This window comes from Fundulus heteroclitus, chromosome 3 (genome assembly GCF_011125445.2).
Source record: "Fundulus heteroclitus isolate FHET01 chromosome 3, MU-UCD_Fhet_4.1, whole genome shotgun sequence".
Taxonomy (NCBI): domain Eukaryota; kingdom Metazoa; phylum Chordata; class Actinopteri; order Cyprinodontiformes; family Fundulidae; genus Fundulus; species Fundulus heteroclitus.
Window position 1 is genome coordinate 20,199,526 of NC_046363.1, and position 18,054 is coordinate 20,217,579.

The 18,054-nt window shown below is 38.9% G+C and overlaps 2 protein-coding genes across 6 annotated transcripts in view; one reads left to right on the forward strand and one right to left on the reverse strand.

Annotated features, from left to right (window-relative positions):
* igflr1 (IGF-like family receptor 1) lies at positions 1–9,102 on the reverse strand (the record flags this gene model as incomplete). The annotated part of the gene is made up of 8 exons (XM_012862598.3): positions 1–943; positions 2,154–2,261; positions 6,416–6,493; positions 6,584–6,638; positions 8,369–8,419; positions 8,509–8,548; positions 8,684–8,876; positions 8,961–9,102. Coding segments are annotated over 8 exons (999 nt in total), but the record flags the coding sequence as incomplete, so codon positions are not given.
* Positions 8,426–18,054, forward strand: part of LOC105926289 (G protein-activated inward rectifier potassium channel 3) — a 20,345-nt gene continuing 10,716 nt past the window's right edge. The window contains exons 1-4 of one of the 5 annotated variants that reach the window (XM_036132199.1): positions 13,411–13,422; positions 13,510–13,595; positions 13,724–13,910; positions 15,970–17,200. In XM_036132199.1, coding sequence (XP_035988092.1) covers positions 13,567–13,595; positions 13,724–13,910; positions 15,970–17,200 — 1,447 coding nt within the window. In that variant the 5' untranslated portion in view covers positions 13,411–13,422; positions 13,510–13,566. Of the gene's footprint in view, positions 8,474–13,383; positions 13,596–13,621; positions 13,911–15,969; positions 17,201–18,054 lie in introns of those variants that run through there. The other 4 variants (XM_036132208.1, XM_036132203.1, XM_036132189.1 and 1 more) reach the window with 4 other exon arrangements.

The window sequence follows — 18,054 nt, forward strand, 5'->3', positions numbered from 1 at the left end:
AAGATTATAAAGATATTTATTCAGACTTCATATAAATTTTCCAAGTGCACAACAAAAAGTATAGATTTTCCTCTATCCATTTCCTAGGTTTATGAACATTAACATAAATGTCTTATATTTCTTATTTTGAAGAGTTGAAAGCAAGAGAAATTTGTGTCGCATAATGTCTCTAGGCCAGGGAAACACAATTCTTACTGATTACTGCTACATAAAAAGTAAAGAAGCTTAAAAAAAACATCTAAAGTTGGATATAAAAATAAAATCATGACGCCATTATCCAGCTGCACTAACACTGAATTTATGGTATTTTTTCCATATACCTTTAACAGGCTTTCCAGTAATACCGAAGGGCGCTGACTAAATTACTTTCAGCATGTGCCAACCGCAGTATTGAATTTTAACACCATCATCAAACACTGGAACAGAGTTGGAAATGACTTTTTCCATATCCTTGGCGGTCATACGCAAATCCAGAAGACGCAGATGGGTGGTAGGAATCATTGTCGAATATTTTTAGAATATTTACGCAGACCTGTGGGAGATGGCTGAGGCATCATATTGACTTCTGTTTAACAGGCACCCCTTGCTGCCAGAAGGGGGAAGAAAAGGTTTCACACATATCCTGCATGTGGACCAGGTCTGAGTTTGATGAGAACAGCGAGGGCGTCGTTCCGACCCATTTGTCTGAGCAGCTGGGCTAGGTGGGCCACAGTCCAATCGGGCTGCTTGCTGGTGACCCCTTCCAGCACGGCTTTCAGGGGGCTTTTACTGTCCTTCATGGAGTAAGTGTAAGTGATCCAGGTGGAAGGGAAGGAGCAGAGAGACGCCAGATGCTTTGTGCTCTTTATGCCCTGAGTGTCTGGATCCAACAGAATCACCAACTCTTCCAAGACATCGAGGTCATCCAGAACTGTGTGCAAAGGTGCCGCCAGGATTTTAGCGTCTACAGAAGAACAAAACAGAAAGAGCAAAAAAGTATCAGAAAACGCCCGCTTGTATCTTGTCTTCTCTTAAAATTATTTCTGATCTCCTTTACTGGAACACATCTTATGGTCAGAGGAGGAAGCCGGACCAGGGAAAAGTCTTTTCTTAAAATATGTTATGACTGAGGAAAGCTACTTCACACTATGTCCAGGCGATGGAAGAGTTTTAAATGCCGCACGAAAACTCTTACATAGACCAGCAGACATACACTATCTCTCAAAGAATAACACGCAAAACAGGCATACATGACGAATATCTAAACTGTTTACATCTTGATAAATCATTCTTGACGCCATGTAACATTTTGGCAAACATCCATGGCGTCACGTCTGGCATTAGGAGCCGGCTAATCCAACAGTTGTTTACAGATATGTTACCCAGGAAGAAAAATGTTATCTTAATGGTCAAGTTGATATATAAGTAGAAGCACAGTCAGCTTTTGCCAGACCTTGGCTATAACGTGAGCCTTTCAGCATTCAACGAGAGGAAACGTCTGTCTGCTGTTTAAGAGAAGATAAATTCTTTATAAGCTTTTACAAAAAGACCACTTCTCATCAACCAACTCAAACTTTATGTACTACATATTAGGGGTGTAACAATACATTGATCCACATTGATATATTGATTAAATGATTGACGATCCAATTACATTGCTGCAAAATGAAACTATCAATATAGTAATTTTTAAGATACGCCTTTATTTTGACACGAGACTATAGCGAACAGGTGATCTATTATTATTATTTTTTTTTTATAAAATCAGAAGAATGCAGTGTTTGATTTAAATGCCTGATACCTGTAAAATGTTAGAAATAAGATGGTCAAATTATATTTTTTGTGAGTTGATTTCAATGTAAATATTAGTGTTAGATGGCCAGATAATACCACATTATATCACATGGATCGCATCGATCGAAAATCGTAACAGACTTTATTATATCGGCAAATATCGTATCATCATCCAAGCAAATTGATATAACATCATATTGTGATGAAACTGGTGATCTACACCCATACTACATATGTGCAGTAACTATGATGTTCATCATTGGTTTGTGTGTGTGTGTGTGTGTGTGTGTGTGTGTGTGTAACCAGCACTTACCACCATCCTTACACTTATTTCTAATCCAATTGGTTTATATAATGCATTTTGAAACATTTTCCCTCACCGAGAATGTCCTCCAGCACCTCGCTGTTGCTTCCAGAGGAGGAGATGGGGGAAAAACCTTCCCCCTTATATGATGCTCTTCTTTTACAGCACACATTTTTACACACACCTGTGGTAAACAGTAAGAGACATGGTTATTTTTGTAATGCTGGTTCGCTGTACTACCATTTCTGAGCAGAGGTTTGCATCCGCTCTTCATGGGTGTGAATGTTGCATTATTTTCAGGCTTTTAAATTATTCATTTCAACCACTCTGCTTTTTCTTTTTAGAGTCAACAGTTAAAACAACCTACAAATACAGCTTTATGTAGCCATAGACAGCCTACTGTCTTAATGCTGGCTACAAAAGTCTTCATTTAAACAAGCTGGTCTCTTGGCACTGACTCAGCTTTTAGACAGAATCCAGAGATATTCAACTGAGGTCCAGGGACTTTCTAAAAGCTTCATATTTACCCTGCTTCATCCGTTCCAAACCCAGTTTTCATCTGCTTGGCATCAACCACCAGGTTGGGACACTCAACTGCATCCAGGTTTTACGGCAAGGCAAGGCAAGGCAAGGCAAGGCAAGGCAAGGCAAGGCAAGGCAAGGCAAGGCAAGGCAAGGCAAGGCAAGGCAAGGCAAGGCAAATTTATTTGTATAGCACATTTCAGTACAGAGACAATGCAAAGCGCTTTACAAAATTAAAATGCAGGGGAAAAAAAGAATAAAAGCAAGTAGGAATAAAATGTAGAAACAAAATAGAACATGGAAAAATAGAAACTAAAAGCAAACATTAAAAACAGCTGGACTACAAAGTTTCAGTAAAACAGTTTAACTAAAACAGTTGAAGGCAATCCTAAACAAATGTGTTTTTAATCTTGATTTAAAGGAACTCAGGCTTTCCGCACTTTTTACTCATCTAACTATTAAATTGAGGTAAAATTGAACACTGCCAGCAGTGGTCCAAAATATCCAATCTTCTATTCAATTGTGCGATGCACCAGTACCACTGGCTGCAAGGCAGACCCTCAGCATGATGCTGCCACTGCTGTGCTTGACCGCTGGTTCAGAGTACTTAGCTTTGAAAACCTGATATTCATTGTGGCCAAATAGCTCAATCTTTGCCTCGTTTGACTAACGAAAGCATCAGCAGGAGGCATTTTACAAGGCACTGATGAGTTGATGCTTTCAGCCAACGTTCAACAGTTTATCTCAAAATGCTCGGATCTGCAACACCCGCATAATTTCTGTGATGTTTTAACTGTTCTGAAGGGCACTGAGTTAAGTTAACAGCTTGTGGGTGCAGAGCCATCAGATAAGACAACTACTTTCACCCTAACAACAAACCTTTATGTAAGGTATAAGTCAGCTATGAGATATTGTTATGTTATTGCTGCTAAGGTTAAAAACCTGATATAGCCTTTTTATGAATGATTCAGCAGTTGTTGTTGTTTTTTTTTCAGACCAGCCATTTCTAAAATAATTTAACAGAGAACAGTTGGAACAATGGGGTTCAGTAGTTAAACACTTGGAGATTTGGGGAAAAAGGACTGGCTCCAGATTTGAGTCATGTTAACAAAATAGTAGGCTGAATACCGCTCAATGGTTCCAAATAATATGACTGCTTCTCTAGAAAACCACCAAGGTGCTAACTTCAACCCTGTCTACCCTTTTACCAGAAAGTCCTTGGTTTCCCCGTGTGGGAAGCTGAAAACTTTCAGTTACGCTGCATGATATTACTATTTAGCAGGGTATTATTTCTTGGTCCGCAGCCAGAGCAAAACATTGGGGTTTCAACAGTTTCCAGTTAAATATCAGCTTGGGGCCTGGTGGTCTCCTTAACAAGGACCTCTCAGCTGATGGAGGCTGTTTGGGTTTGATTGTTGAAACATAATACCCAATTAGGTGTTCAAACTGGGCAATGATGCCAGAAAAAAAACAGGTCAGCATAAGGACACCTAAATACTTTTGTAAATTTGAGCATTATGCTTAAAAGCCTGGTTGGTGTTTGGAAACCAACCAATTTAAATAAACTCTACCATTTCAGTCAATGCGAGTGGACAAATATGCTGCTAGAATTATACCAGAAGATTGATAATGGCTGCAAACAGAATCCAGCTGAGGTGCAAGGCAAGAGATGCGTGTCCAAACATTATTGAGGGTGCATGCATATAATTGACCCAGTACAAATCATTTATGATCCTGCCTTTTGTATCATCATTCCACCCAGGAATAAAAACAGTTGGAACCATTAAAAGTGAAAAATTATTAAAAGCCTGAATGTTACATTCATGTCCATGAAGAGTGCATGTAAACTTTTGCAGCAACTGTCTTTTGGACCTGTTTGCAAGTTCCCCGAACAAACAAAGACAGAAAGAGAGAGTAGGCATGTCTCAAAAGTTAGTACACCCCTCATATCTGTTTTTATGTCTTTTTATGGGACAACACTAGCGGTATGACATTTTAATACGCTGTAAAGTAGTCAGCGTACAGCTTGTATAACTATACAAATATAATTATTATTCGCTGTCCCCTCAAAATAACTCAACAAACAGCCATTACCACTTAAACCACTGTCAACAAAATGAGTACAGGCCTAAAAAAATATCCAAACTGTGCCCAAAGTCCAGTCTAGAACTTTTATTCCTAATTTCTTAGCAAAGCAGTGGTTATCTTGGAGTTTTTTTTGGCCAGTCGTTATCATGTTACTGCCCTGCAGCCCAGTTTCTGAAAGGGAATGGGCTCTGCTTCAGCATGACACAGTACATGTTGCATTCATGGTACACTGGGTGAACTGTAGAACCCCACAGTTGGCTGCATCCCCAAATTATGACAATCCCACCGCAATACTCAACTGCAGATAAGACACACTTGTGACCGGTATTATACAAATTAGATATTTCACTAAAGGAGGGCCGGAACTGACAATATTAGCAATAAAAGAAGAAATATATAAATGGACCAATAAATAAACCAATACACTTAAAATGTACAAATGAATTAAAAAACTTATTTTACATTTATCAATGTCCTTGTTTAAAATATTTAATTCATTTAATTTACCACATTTTATAATTTAATGGACCTTCACACTTTTTTTGTATTTATTTAAGCATTCGATTTTAATTTGACTGTATTTAATTTTTTTCCTTTTATTTATCTATGCATTTATGTCTCCTATTTCCCCGTTGAATTTTCTTACAGAACTGTCTCTGCCTGCTCTGTGCTCGCGCTCGGCTCAAAAAAAAAAAAAAAAAAGAGTTGAAAGCCTGTCAGACGCGTACTGAGAAAGCATGGGTGAAATTTAAATGAGAACATCAGTCTCACTGCTGCTCAGTATAGAAGTATATTTATGGAGGGAACGGATCCTTCACTTAACTGCTGACTGACCAATAATAGAGGAGCTGACCCAACCAAGGACCAGCCAGCTTATTTGCATGATGAAAAGTAAAAAAAAAAAAAGAGACAGAAATATGTCAAAAGAATAGATGTAAGTGAAATGGCTTGTGGGGATTTAAAAAAACAAGGCGAGAAAATTCAAAGGGGAAATAAAAGAGATATAAATGCATCTATAAGTAAAAGAAAAACATGTAAAACTGTTAAATTAAATGTTGGAAATAAATGGAGAAAATAAATATGAATCTCAATTAAATTATATTAAAAATTAGATATTTTAAAAAGACATTATTGTATGACATTTTCCTATTTTTAAATGTATTGGGACATTTTAGGTGTGTCCACCATACTATTCAGCCATCCTTAAGAGAAATATTTAATTTGTATAATTTCATGTATAATGTGTCCCTGTTTGAAAAAAAAAAACAGCAGAACAGAGAACACAAACTGTGTTAATAATTCACTCCTCACGGGTTTATTCTGTCAGCAGTGGTGGCTCCTAGAGAGGACCTAAGTGCAGACAGCATAGCAGAGGCAGGATGGTGAGTCGAGAAATTTTAATAAATAAAAAGAAAATTAATTTGATGGTCGATGAATTAGGCACAATTTAGACATTTTCACTTAGGAGTGTACTCATTTATGTCGCAGTTGCTTTAGACTTTAGGCTGTGTTTAGAGTTATTTTGAGGGGACAGCAAATTTACGATGCAATAAAAACAACTTTTCATTTTAACAAGGTGTCATATCTTCAGTGATGTCCCATAAAAAGACCCATGTAAAGTAAATGCAAAAACCTGAGGGGTCCACCCACCTTTGCGACATACTTTATATATAAATGCACATATAGGTGCAGAGATCTTAACTTAGATGAGTGAGCTTGCACACAAACCTCTTCTGTTTTTCATTTTCAAAGCAAAAACGGTAGCAACCAGCATAAAGAATGCAATCACTGCTATTGGTACTGGCCCTTTAAAAAAAAAAAAGAACAGAAACAATTTAACTGATATTTAGACAACAACAAAATGCCAACTTGGAGACTCAAGTCTCAGTAACTTACACAGAGGTGCATGTGGCTCATTGCTTGTTACCAGCAAGTTGGTTGTTTGGTACATCTAAAATAAAGACAATAAATCACATCACTAAACAGATCGCTCACTGTTTTGGCAGAAATGATCTATCTCCAAGGCGAATCATTCAGTAGAAGTGCCAAAGGGTTAAATAGAAAACCAGCAAACCCAACATTATTGACGTGCATGCTGATGATTCTTTGTAACTAAATTACTGACTAAAAAGCCGGTGTTCAAAATATGAGCGGCAGTTCAATGTGCGAAGATCACTTATTTTGGTAAAAAACAATTGTCAAACAGGTGGCTCTTATTTAAGATGGAGCTTTCCTCTCGGAAAACCTGACTCATGTGAATCACCCCAGGCCTCGTTCAGAAGAACCTTGATTTAAAAGTAGATTGGAAAATTTAGATACATGTTAATTACATTGGTTCCTGTTCATTTATAAATAACTGGAAGAAAACCTTAAAAGGAGCCCTAGTCATCTACTATTACTAGGTGCCTAGTCATCTACCATTACTTCACGCATTTCAACGGCAGTAGTTCACCTTGGTTGCATACAAAGGTGCTCCAATTAAATTATTGCACCCTGATGACTTATATTTTACTTCTACGTTTTACATTTTGTTTTGGCTCTATTTGTTAGCAAACAAAGCACTGTGTGCAGATTCACCATAATAAGACCACATGACCAGAGGTATGACATTGTGCATGGATGTCTGCAATGAAGCTAAGCGAAGGTGCGAAAAGAAACAACAAGTAACCCTGACCCTGCAGATTGGGTTGGTCTTCAACCACACTGAGCTGTCTCTTTACTGCAAGACATTGCAGGAGGGTCTACTGGCTGCTTTTAGACAGTTTGGTGGTACTGCAAGCAGATAGAGCAACAAACGTGAAAAGTTCTTTTCAGGTTAAAAATGACTAACTTTTTTCCCTATACCGGGACAAACACTTAGTCAAACACTTAAGAAACACTTGTTGAATTTTTTTTTTAACTGAAGATGAGTATATGGTTTTGTGTGTTTTCTTTTTATGGTCAAATTACATGACTTTAAAACAATCAAAACCTTCTAGTCTCACAGGCAAAGATCAAAGAATTGTAAAATGTAGTTGAGTAGTCCTGGGCCGGATGCAGAGCTTCCAGATGTTGCTCAGCTCAACACAGATGTGAAACAGCTTTCTCAAACATCTGGGTTTGCAAAAACAATTTAAAATGCAGACATGGCTGCCTGGGCCTAATATTACTTTTGGCTCTGTTATTGTAGAGGAATTTGTCACATTTTAAGCGTTCCTTCGAGTCTGGACTTGGAATTGTGTAATGTGTCTAGAGTGTTCTCCTGCATGTAAGCAAAAACGGTCAGAAGGATCGCGATAATAAGACATTATGCTCACTAATATTTCTTAAAACAACTCTCTATGCAAAAATATATGAGACAAGCCACAAGCCATATATATATATATATATATATATATATATATATATATATATATATATATATATATATATATATATATACACAGGACTACAGAGTTTGTACACAAGTGCTGAGAAAATGTGATATCCGCCATCAGATAACACCAATTTCCTGGAAACGTCGTTTGAAAATGTACGTAAATAAAACTTTACCACAGAAACCTGAGCGGCCGGGAATTTTTATTTTGAATATGTGGGCTTATTTCCGACTTAAACAGCGACGGAGTAATTTTCCGCCCCAACAAAGCAAAAAAAAAAAGCTGCAGGTTCTAATCTGCAAAAAACGAGTAGCGGAAAAACTACCGTTGCTGTGGTGCTGGACGGTGCTGTCGCATGGGTGGTTGTACGAGACTCCTGAGGAAGAAACAAAAACACACGAAAGACGCTTTGCTGATGAGGTAGTCTGAAGTAAGTCAAAGTGCGTTTCAGACAGAAGGTCTCACCAGGGTGGCTGCTGGAGTTGGAGGAGTTTGAGACGCGTTTCTTCAGTAATGCGGCAGAAGCCACCCAAGAAGAGAAAATAATGCCACGAGTTAAAAACATCTGCACAAATTCACAAATGCACGAAAGGTTTTTTTGTTTACTAACAAATAACGGTGCGGGTGGCAGCTTTCTTACTTGTCTTCCTCGCAAATTGTGTCCGATGTTGACGTGCATTGTCCCCGGATAAAAGTCCCAGGAGGACATGTGGAGCAGCTCCGACAGTGAGCGGACGTCCCGTCGTTGAACGTGTCGGGTTTGCACGGCGTAAACTTGTTCGTGTGGACTCCACCTTCATCGTCGCGTCCACAATTTTTAGTAACTTCGTAACCTGTTTAATAAACAGAGCACAAGTATGAAATTCATATCTTAATATAAAAATAAATAATGTAATAAAACAGCAATATAGCCGTACCAGCTTTTGTTTCACACGGAACACACTTTTTGCGTATTGAATCCCAGTAGGTAGTTAGATCGAAGCATATATCCGAGAACCCCATCTTCAGCAAAGCTTGCTCTTTATAGCTGTGAGGCTGTGCTTTTAAAGGTATACTATGCAACCGGGGTTGATTTTCCAGCGAGGCTCCCCCCAGAGGGCGAAAGTAAAAGTGCACTGTCATAAAGATGCTCAGCTGTTCCAGGGTCCGAGTCGCTTTGAAGCCACCAGCCGCCATATTGGTACTCCCTATTTTCCTCCAGTGACTAGGGAATATGTGCGCTACAGCATCGAATAACGAGGATTTTCTCATGTTCAGGGGGGGGCTTAAGACTTTTAAAATGTCAAATGCCACATACTTTTATGTTATGTTCTAAAACTATCAAGTACTGAGAAAGTCATGTGCTGAAATATTTTGCATTCTATTTATTTAAATATACATATGTAACATTTATAAATATATAAATAACAATATACAAAAACATATATTTACATATATGTATAAATATGTATACATATATACGTATACACATACTTATATATACATATATATATTTAATATGAATAACATGTAAAATATTTCAGCACCTAATTTCCTAGTAGTTGATAGTGTTAGTACATCCACTGACTGTAGAATTACCTATGAAACGTTTTCACACAGCCAAAAAACTGCTTGTTGTTGCAACCAAATCCTATGGGATTCTGTGAGAGTAGGGAGTAGCAAGATGGCGGCCAGGGACTTCAGTTTTTCGGCAAAATCAGCATTCCAGTGTATAATATAGCTCTGGCATGAATATAGCTTTGGCATGATCTTGGATCGTTTGGTTCTTCGAAAGACATCCTGCACTTGTTGTCATAGCAACATGTGCGCCAGCTTTTAAGCCTGCTCGAGAGAGGCCTCCGGCTCGCCTTGCAGCTCTGGTCAGCTGTAAATTTAAATTTGTTTGCAATGGAGGAATTAAGACAAATACCAGTGTTAAGTCAAAACGATGACATAGCCTGTCCTGCACAACTAGTTTAAAGCCCATTTGTTTGATGTTAAGATGTCCAAAAACTCAGATTCTGTGTACCCGTCCTAAACTCCACTAATAGATAACTATAAATTAATACATCCTTGTATTATATTGTTCTATTTAACCAGGAAAAATGTTTTGTTTTAGTATTGTAAGCACCGTGCTACTTTTCATGACATACCTATTTTTCCTAGAATAAAATTTACATTTCAATCTGAAAAACTCACACAGAAAGAAAAGGCAATTAGAAGATACAATACAATATTTTAAGAGTTTGGCGCTCAGACCTCGGCAGGAAAAATTCACGCTGAATTATACTTGAATATGCATTAGCAGGCGTATGAGAATAGGGATATTTCCCCCCGGGTCTGAAACTGGTGGTGGAGTGGAGATAAGCAAAGTTTGTTTAGTCCATATGATGATCTGTTTGAGCTAGATGTCCAACTTGATAAACACAGGTTTGCATGAACTGTCCATGATGAGCAAGCATGAAGCGACTGTGGAGAGAAAAAACTCCCCCTTGGGAAGAAACCTCTGGCAGAACCAGGCTCAGCATGGCGGTCTTCTGCCGGACCGTTTTAAGGAGTGACAGGGAATTCCATGAGAGTCCAGGAGGAATCATACTCTGATAGGGACGAGGTTGAAGGAGGACCGTAGGAAAGCCAGGCGGAGCTTGCTACGATGGTGGAGAAGGGGATGGAGGTGGGTTGAAACCGGTCGACAGAGTCCAAACCGGACACGCGCAGCCACTGCTTGCTCGCTGAGGAGAAGGCCGAGATGAGGATGTGGAGTTCTTTTTAAGATGCACCCAGGATGCTGATTGGCTTTGAGGAGGAGCAGTTCAAAGCTGATTGCCTTGCGTCGGAGGCGGATGAGTCTCTGATTGATGGAGGTAGGCAATAGAGTTTCTTCAGTCTGAATTTTCGCTTAAGCTGCATTTTATATCAATTAGGTTTCAGTAACATTACAGTCATCTAAAAGCAATGCTTTATTGTACGTATAAAAATTTACTGGACTTTAAAAGATACCAATTTTGTGTACTTCTGATGCTACTTCTCTTTGCGCAGCAGCTGTAACAAACGCATAGCAACGGCACCTGTGTGTCATGCTGTAGTCAGGCGATATCTTATCCATAGACTCATCTAAAAAATTTCCCAAGATGTGCAATGCAAGATATCATTAGAATGTGCCTTTTTTTATACTGAATTCTGCTGACTGGGGAGTTTTCGAACTCCCTAAAATGAGTTGAAGATGTCTGAAGAGTTGCCTAAAACGTGTTTTTCAAAGTGAAGCGGGGGCCACTGGTGGTTGCTATAGGGGCCTCAGAAAAATTGAGGGAAAAAAACGCAAAAAAAGAAAAGAAAATCTATAATTTTATCACTTTAAGTTCAATTTAATTTTATTCATATAGTGCCAATTCACAACACATGTAATCTCGAGGCACGTTACAAAGTTAAATTCAGTTAAATCATACAGGAAGGTTGGTCAAAAACTTTCCTATCTAAGGAAACCCAGCAGATTGCATCAAGTCTTGACAAACAGCATTCACTCCTCCTGAAGAGTGTAGAGCCACAGTGGACAGTCGTCAGCATTATTCATGGCTTTTAGCAATCCCTCATACCGAGCATACATTAAGTGATGGTGGAGAAGAAAACTCCCCTTTCACAGGAAGAAAAAAACTCCAGCAGAACCAGGCTCAGTGTGAACGGCCATCTGACACGACTGACTGGGGGTTAGAGAAGACAGAGCAGAGACAGAAAAAGCACAGAAGCACACATTAATCCAGGAATCCTTTCTATGTTATATGGTAACGGAAGATGATCTGCCCCCCTATGGTGTTTCAGCAAACAGAACGCCAGACCAGATGTGCCTACTCTGAAGAGAAAAAAAGACACAGAGAGCATAGTTAAAAGTTGAAATAACAACAGGTAATGCAAATTTGAGAATAGTAGGATAACTCAAAAGAGTGAGAACAATAGATCTTGATGTCCTCCAGCAGCCTAGGCCTATCACAGCACAACTATAGAGATAGCTCAGGGTAACATGAGTCACTCTAACTATAAGCTTTGTCAAAAAGGAAAGTTTTAAGATTAGTCCTAAAAGTAGACAGGGTGTCTGCCTCATGGACCAAAACTGGGAGTTGGTTCCACAGGAGAGGAGCCTGATAGCTAAAGGATCTGCCTCCCATTCTACTTTTAGAGACTCTAGGAACCACCAGCAGACCTGCAGTCTGAGAGCGAAGTGCTCTGTTAGGAACATACGGCTCTGATATATGATGGAGCTTAATTATTAAGAGCTTTATATGTTAGAAGAAGAATTTTAAATTGTATTCTTTTAAATTATATTCTTGATTGGAATAATTTATTTGACTTATTTCTGTTAGTTCTGGAACGTGTTTTCTGGTTGTGCGACAATCCATTATCTTTCGTAATTTTTTCTTGACTTGCTGAGTGAATCCTGCCTGTTGGGTCAAGTTGACAGTTTAAACAATTTTATGGTGACACTGCTGCACAGAGCCATGAAATAAATAGTTAAAGTGAAATAATCAAAAGTATTTAGAAATTAACTTTTTAATAAAAGACATAATTTAACGTCTTAATTTATTTAATTATCTAACGAGACATCATTTTTTTTAGGTTTTTATGGCACTAGTGGCTTGTTTTTCATACAGTGGGATGACAGGAAAGGGGGTACGAGAGAGGGTCAGAGACATGCAGCAAAGGATGGAGTTGAACCCGGGTCGGCCGTGTCGAGGACTAAGGCCTCTGTACATGGGTCATGCTCGCTAACCGCTGCTCCACCGAAGCACACCCTAATGAGACATTATTCAACGATTAAAGTATCAAAATGTTAGATTTAATTATTTATTGGGACATTTTAAGTTGCAGTTATTTCTGGGCACATTTATTTATTTAATTGGACGTGTACATTTTTTTAATTTTATAACATACTGTATATATTTTTATTTTGTCACCTTTAAACCTCCGTATTGGGGCAGTTTCCCAGTGTAGCATCTATCATATGCATGTACAGTCAATAGGCAGATGGCACCCCCTACTTGTGATCAAGAACAGGAAGATTTCTTTGCCTGTATTGGTACAAACTAATACAACAATGTATGGTTAGATTAAGCAGCAACCATTGGAGTTTCCCCTATCCCTGTTATCAATGCAGTCTCTTTTGATTTAGGAGAACCTTTGACTTTGACCCATTGTGTGTGGAATGGTAGGTATGCCCAAGTCAATATGTGTTGAAAACTACAGGTCTGTCCTGTGTAGATGTTGTATAATCGAAGGCTAGATGAGCTACTCTGAGGGATACAGAGGGAGTACTGCTGAGGCAGCAGGAAGCAGGAGCTTAACTCTAGCTGGAGAAGATATATCTGTAAAGCCTTTACTCCAACTCTTAGCTGCTCATTGTCACTGAAGGTATGGAGAGTGAAAGCATTGAGGTTAGTTAATTTCATATATGATAATAATTGTTTAACTTTTGCTATCAAATACATTTTTTTTTAGGTTGCCTTTAAAAAGCTCAAATGTAATGGCTGTGCCTGCATTGTTTCGTAACTCTTGATGGGTGTTCTGCTGGAATCTAATAACGTGTGAGTATTTTTCTTATGCCCTTTAGGCCTTTATTCAACCAAAGAACTTTGGCAGTAACAACATCATGATCTTCCACCACTGCTAGTGTTCATTACCCTCACATTTTTGTGATGTATCCTGGTGCAAGAGAAGACCGCAATGTGGAGAGTACACAGTGCTCTGGATCTACCGGGGCAACAACGAACACAGGGCCTCTGTGTACCAACCGGACAAAAACGCAGCAGACCTCTACGACTTGTCTTCCCCAGTCCATCATGGTGGTCCATTCCACGCCCACAGGGGAGAAAATTCATTGTGAGAGCTACTTGATAAATGTAAGTCATATTCTTTGTGCTAATAATTGTTTGACAAAATGCTAAAAAAAAAAAATTGTATTTATGCTAAATGTGCCCAAAATAACTTTTATTTCAAATTGAAGCTTTAATTAGTAGTTACTGTGTTAAGCTTAAGAGTGACATCAAACCTTTAGAAGATATACGTATCCTTGGTATGCCCTACATATTTAATATATATAAAAAAATACAAACATGCACAAGAGAGTAAAGATGTGCCCAAGCCCTCTATCTCAACTCTCAATTTACAAAAGCTAATGCTAACACAGTTTTTGGTCTTTTTCGGTCTTTTGCCAGTTTGTACCCATGGGTCATCAGTATGTCTCAACTTACTTCCATTTTGTACCTGTATGCAAACTAGGTTTTTAACTTTGCATACCAGTTCCCCTATATCACAGATGTGTTTTGTTGCATAAGATCATAGGAACCTGCTGCAATAATGCATGGGTATGGACGGAGTCAATAATAATTAAAGTACTAATTATTGTTATTTAAAAAAACATCTTATTTTCAAATAAAATCATCATGTTTACAAATTAACAGGTGAAAAACTAAGAATATTCTTATTTATGCTCTTATTTATTTTATAGAATGAACATTGAATATTGCATAGCCATGGGAATACGCTTCCTGATATTGCATTAATCCTTGCTTTAAGGTTTTTTCTTTATTTTGTTCTGAATGAAGCTCTGAGTTTTATCCCCTTATGATTGTTTTTGAGCAAATTAAAAGATTTACAGTTCTTTTGCAGAAGTTTTTACACCCCTTGAACTTTTCCACATTTTGTCACTTACTTACAACCATAAACATAAATTATTTTATTGAAATTTTATGTTAAAGATCAACACAAAGAGGTATACAAATGTGAAGTAGAAAGAAACTTATACATTATTTCCTTTATTCTTTCTTTTTTTCTTCTTTTCTTTTACAAACAAAAAACTGAAAAGGGCCCCCTGAGTCAATACTTTGTGGAACCTCCTATCGCTGCAGTTACAACTGAAAGTGTTTTAGGGTATGTCTCTACCAGCTTTGCACATCTAGTGACTGAAACTTTTACCCATAAATCCAGACTTTGGATTTAGATCTGGACTTTGACTAGGCCATTTTAAGACATAGATATTATATTGTAGCTCTGGCTTTATGCTTCGGATGGTCTTGCTGCAAGGTGAACCCCCGCCCCGATCTCAAGTCTTTTGCAGACTCTAACAAGTTTTCTTCTGAGATTGCCCACTATTTGGCTCCATCCATCTTCAACTCTGACCATGTTCCCTCTCCCTGCTGAAGAGAAGCACCCACAGAGCATGATGCTGCTACTACCATATTTGACTGAGGGGATGGTGTGTTTAGAGTGATGTGCAGTGTTGGTTCTTATAGCGTTTTGAATTTTGGCCAAAAAGTTCAACTTTCTTGTCTGACCAAATGTTTGTGGCGTCTCCAACGTGGCTTCTGGCTAACCACTAATGGGACTTCTTATGGTTTTCTTTTAATAATGGCTTTCTTCTAGCCACTCTTCCTTAAAGACCACATATAATGTGGTCTTTAAGGAAGAGTGTTTACATTTTTACATTTATATGTAAAACATGTTTTAAAACATGTTTTAGATCATGTATAATTTTCTTTCTACTTCACAATTGTACACCACTTTGTGTTGGTCTTTCACATGATATTCCAATAAAATGTATTATGAATATATTTATGTTGTTGGTTGCAATGTGACAGAATGTGGAAAAGTTCAAGGAGTTACAGATACTTTTACAAGCTGTAAACCGCTGTCAGATACTTTAGAGCAAGGGAGTTTAATCACTTCAATATGTGAGAAACATTTAGTGGGAGAAAGCTCCTCTTTGTGGCCAAAAAATACAAGTACTGAAACAACAAAAACTGCATATAAAATGCAAGCAAGTACCATGCTTAATCCAAACGTCACATTTCAGCAAATAGCAAAGCTTTTTTTTCCGCATGACTGCAATGTCCTCAATAACCTTTTTCATACCTGTGATTTTTTGGCAGTATATGGTAATGTATGCATTTCCTTCCTCAGACGGAGGCAGACAGACCTACACTTAAAGACAATGTGCCAGGGACTTTTCCTGATTTTGGACCAGCCAAGAAACGCTACAAAAGCACCACAGATATCCCTTGTCCAGGGAGCGTTTGCTTGCTGCCTCCCTGCTCTCCTGGCCTCACAGACAAAGAGCAGAGCACTTGGCGTCGCTGTTCATTGAACGAAACCAACAATGTCTCACGGTTCCGTCGTCATGCCCTGAGTGTCCCCAACATGGGCTCCTCCAGTCCCCTTCATTTCATCAACAGCAGTCCTCTCCACAGCAGCCCACTTTCTCCAGCACACAGCAACATATCTAGCCCTGGAAGAGAAATGGAGAAGATTGCCAAGGCTCGAAGTAAACTCCTGGAGAGTGAAAGCAACCAAACACCCAGACTTCCCCCAGAAATCAGAGACCAACTTCGCTACGTGTCCAAGGACGGGAAGTGCAGAGTCAACCTGGGCCACATTGATGAAAGGGGGCGTTTTCTGTCTGACATTTTTACTTCTTTTGTGGACCTCCAGTACCGCTGGTTTCTATTTGTATTCATGATGTGCTATATAACTACCTGGTTCTTATTTGCTTTGCTCTATTATGTTAATGCCTTCATTCGAGGTGACCTAGGACAAGAGCAAGTTGGTACCACTCAGAACAAACATGGAGACCAAAATCTCTGCTACATTGGTGTGGATGGTTTCGTATCGGCTCTCCTCTTCTCCGTGGAGACGCAACGTACCATTGGTTATGGCTCACGGACTGTTTCCCCCACCTGCCAAGAGGGAGTGCTGCTGGTCATGATGCAGTGCATCGTCGGCTCCATGATCGATGCCCTCATGGTGGGTTGCATGTTTGTGAAAATATCCCGTCCCAAAAAGCGAGCCGAGACGCTTCTTTTCAGCCGCACATGTGTCATTGCAAACCGTGACGACCAGCTATGCCTGATGTTTCGCCTCGGAGACCTGCGAGAAAGTCACATGGTGGATGCGAAGGTTCGAGCAAAGTTAATCAAGTCCCGTCAGACAACCGAGGGGGAATTCCTGCCTCTTGAACAGACGGAGATTGACCTTGGCTATGAAACCGGGTCAGACCGACTTTTCCTGGTTGAACCTCAAGTAATTAAGCACAACATTGATGTCTCCAGTCCACTGTGGGAACTGGGCCCCGAGCAACTTATACGACAGCAATTTGAGATAATCGTCATCTTGGAAGGAATCGTTGAGGCGACAGGTTAGTAACAATTACATAAAGGGAAAATACAGAAAGGAATACATTATGTACTTCAGCTGTCTTTCTGTCAAAAAGGAATATATTTCATAGCGATATCTTAAGATACTGCTATTCTGGCAGTGTGCCAGATTTACTGTTTTAACTCCAATTCTGTTTCTTCTATAATTCTGAAATAACTTATGAAAATCAAACTGTTTTTACTTAATGTTCTTGGTCAGTTGTCAAGTCTGTGTCTAAGTGAAAATGACTTGCTGCGGTGACGCTTAAATAAGAGAGCACCCAAAAAGGACTCAATCACAAAAGAACAAAAATATTAAATATGTGGCTCACTTAATACCTTTTAATACTATTTTTATCTTATTTTGAGGTCCATATACATAATTCACTGTATTACGATTCAGAAAGTCGGTGCAGTGGGATTGTTCCTGAGTTCGGCATTCATGATTCATGATGCTACTCGCAGCCACACTGAGTGTTTTTAGCAGTTCTCTATTATTTATGTTAACATTTAGTCAGTCGTCCAGGTACTGCCTTTCAGTGCTCTTCAGATGAGATGTTTCAGCTCTGTTTATTTGCCCAAAATACTGTGTAAGAACAGCATTATTGTCATCGTTGTTTTAACAACAGTAACCATTGTGGCTAAACCAGCAATGAAGGATCACCACCTATTGTTTAACACTTCATGTTCATCTGAACAGTTTGAAGCATGGCTTCAAAACAGACAAAGATTTTGCTAAAAAAAATAATCTGACTTAAAGGTGACGACACCGCAATCTGTAACTCATTAGTTCCAACCTTAGAGGCAAACAGAGTGCAGAGCGGAGAAAACGAGGCAGAAGACAGGTGGAAGTGAT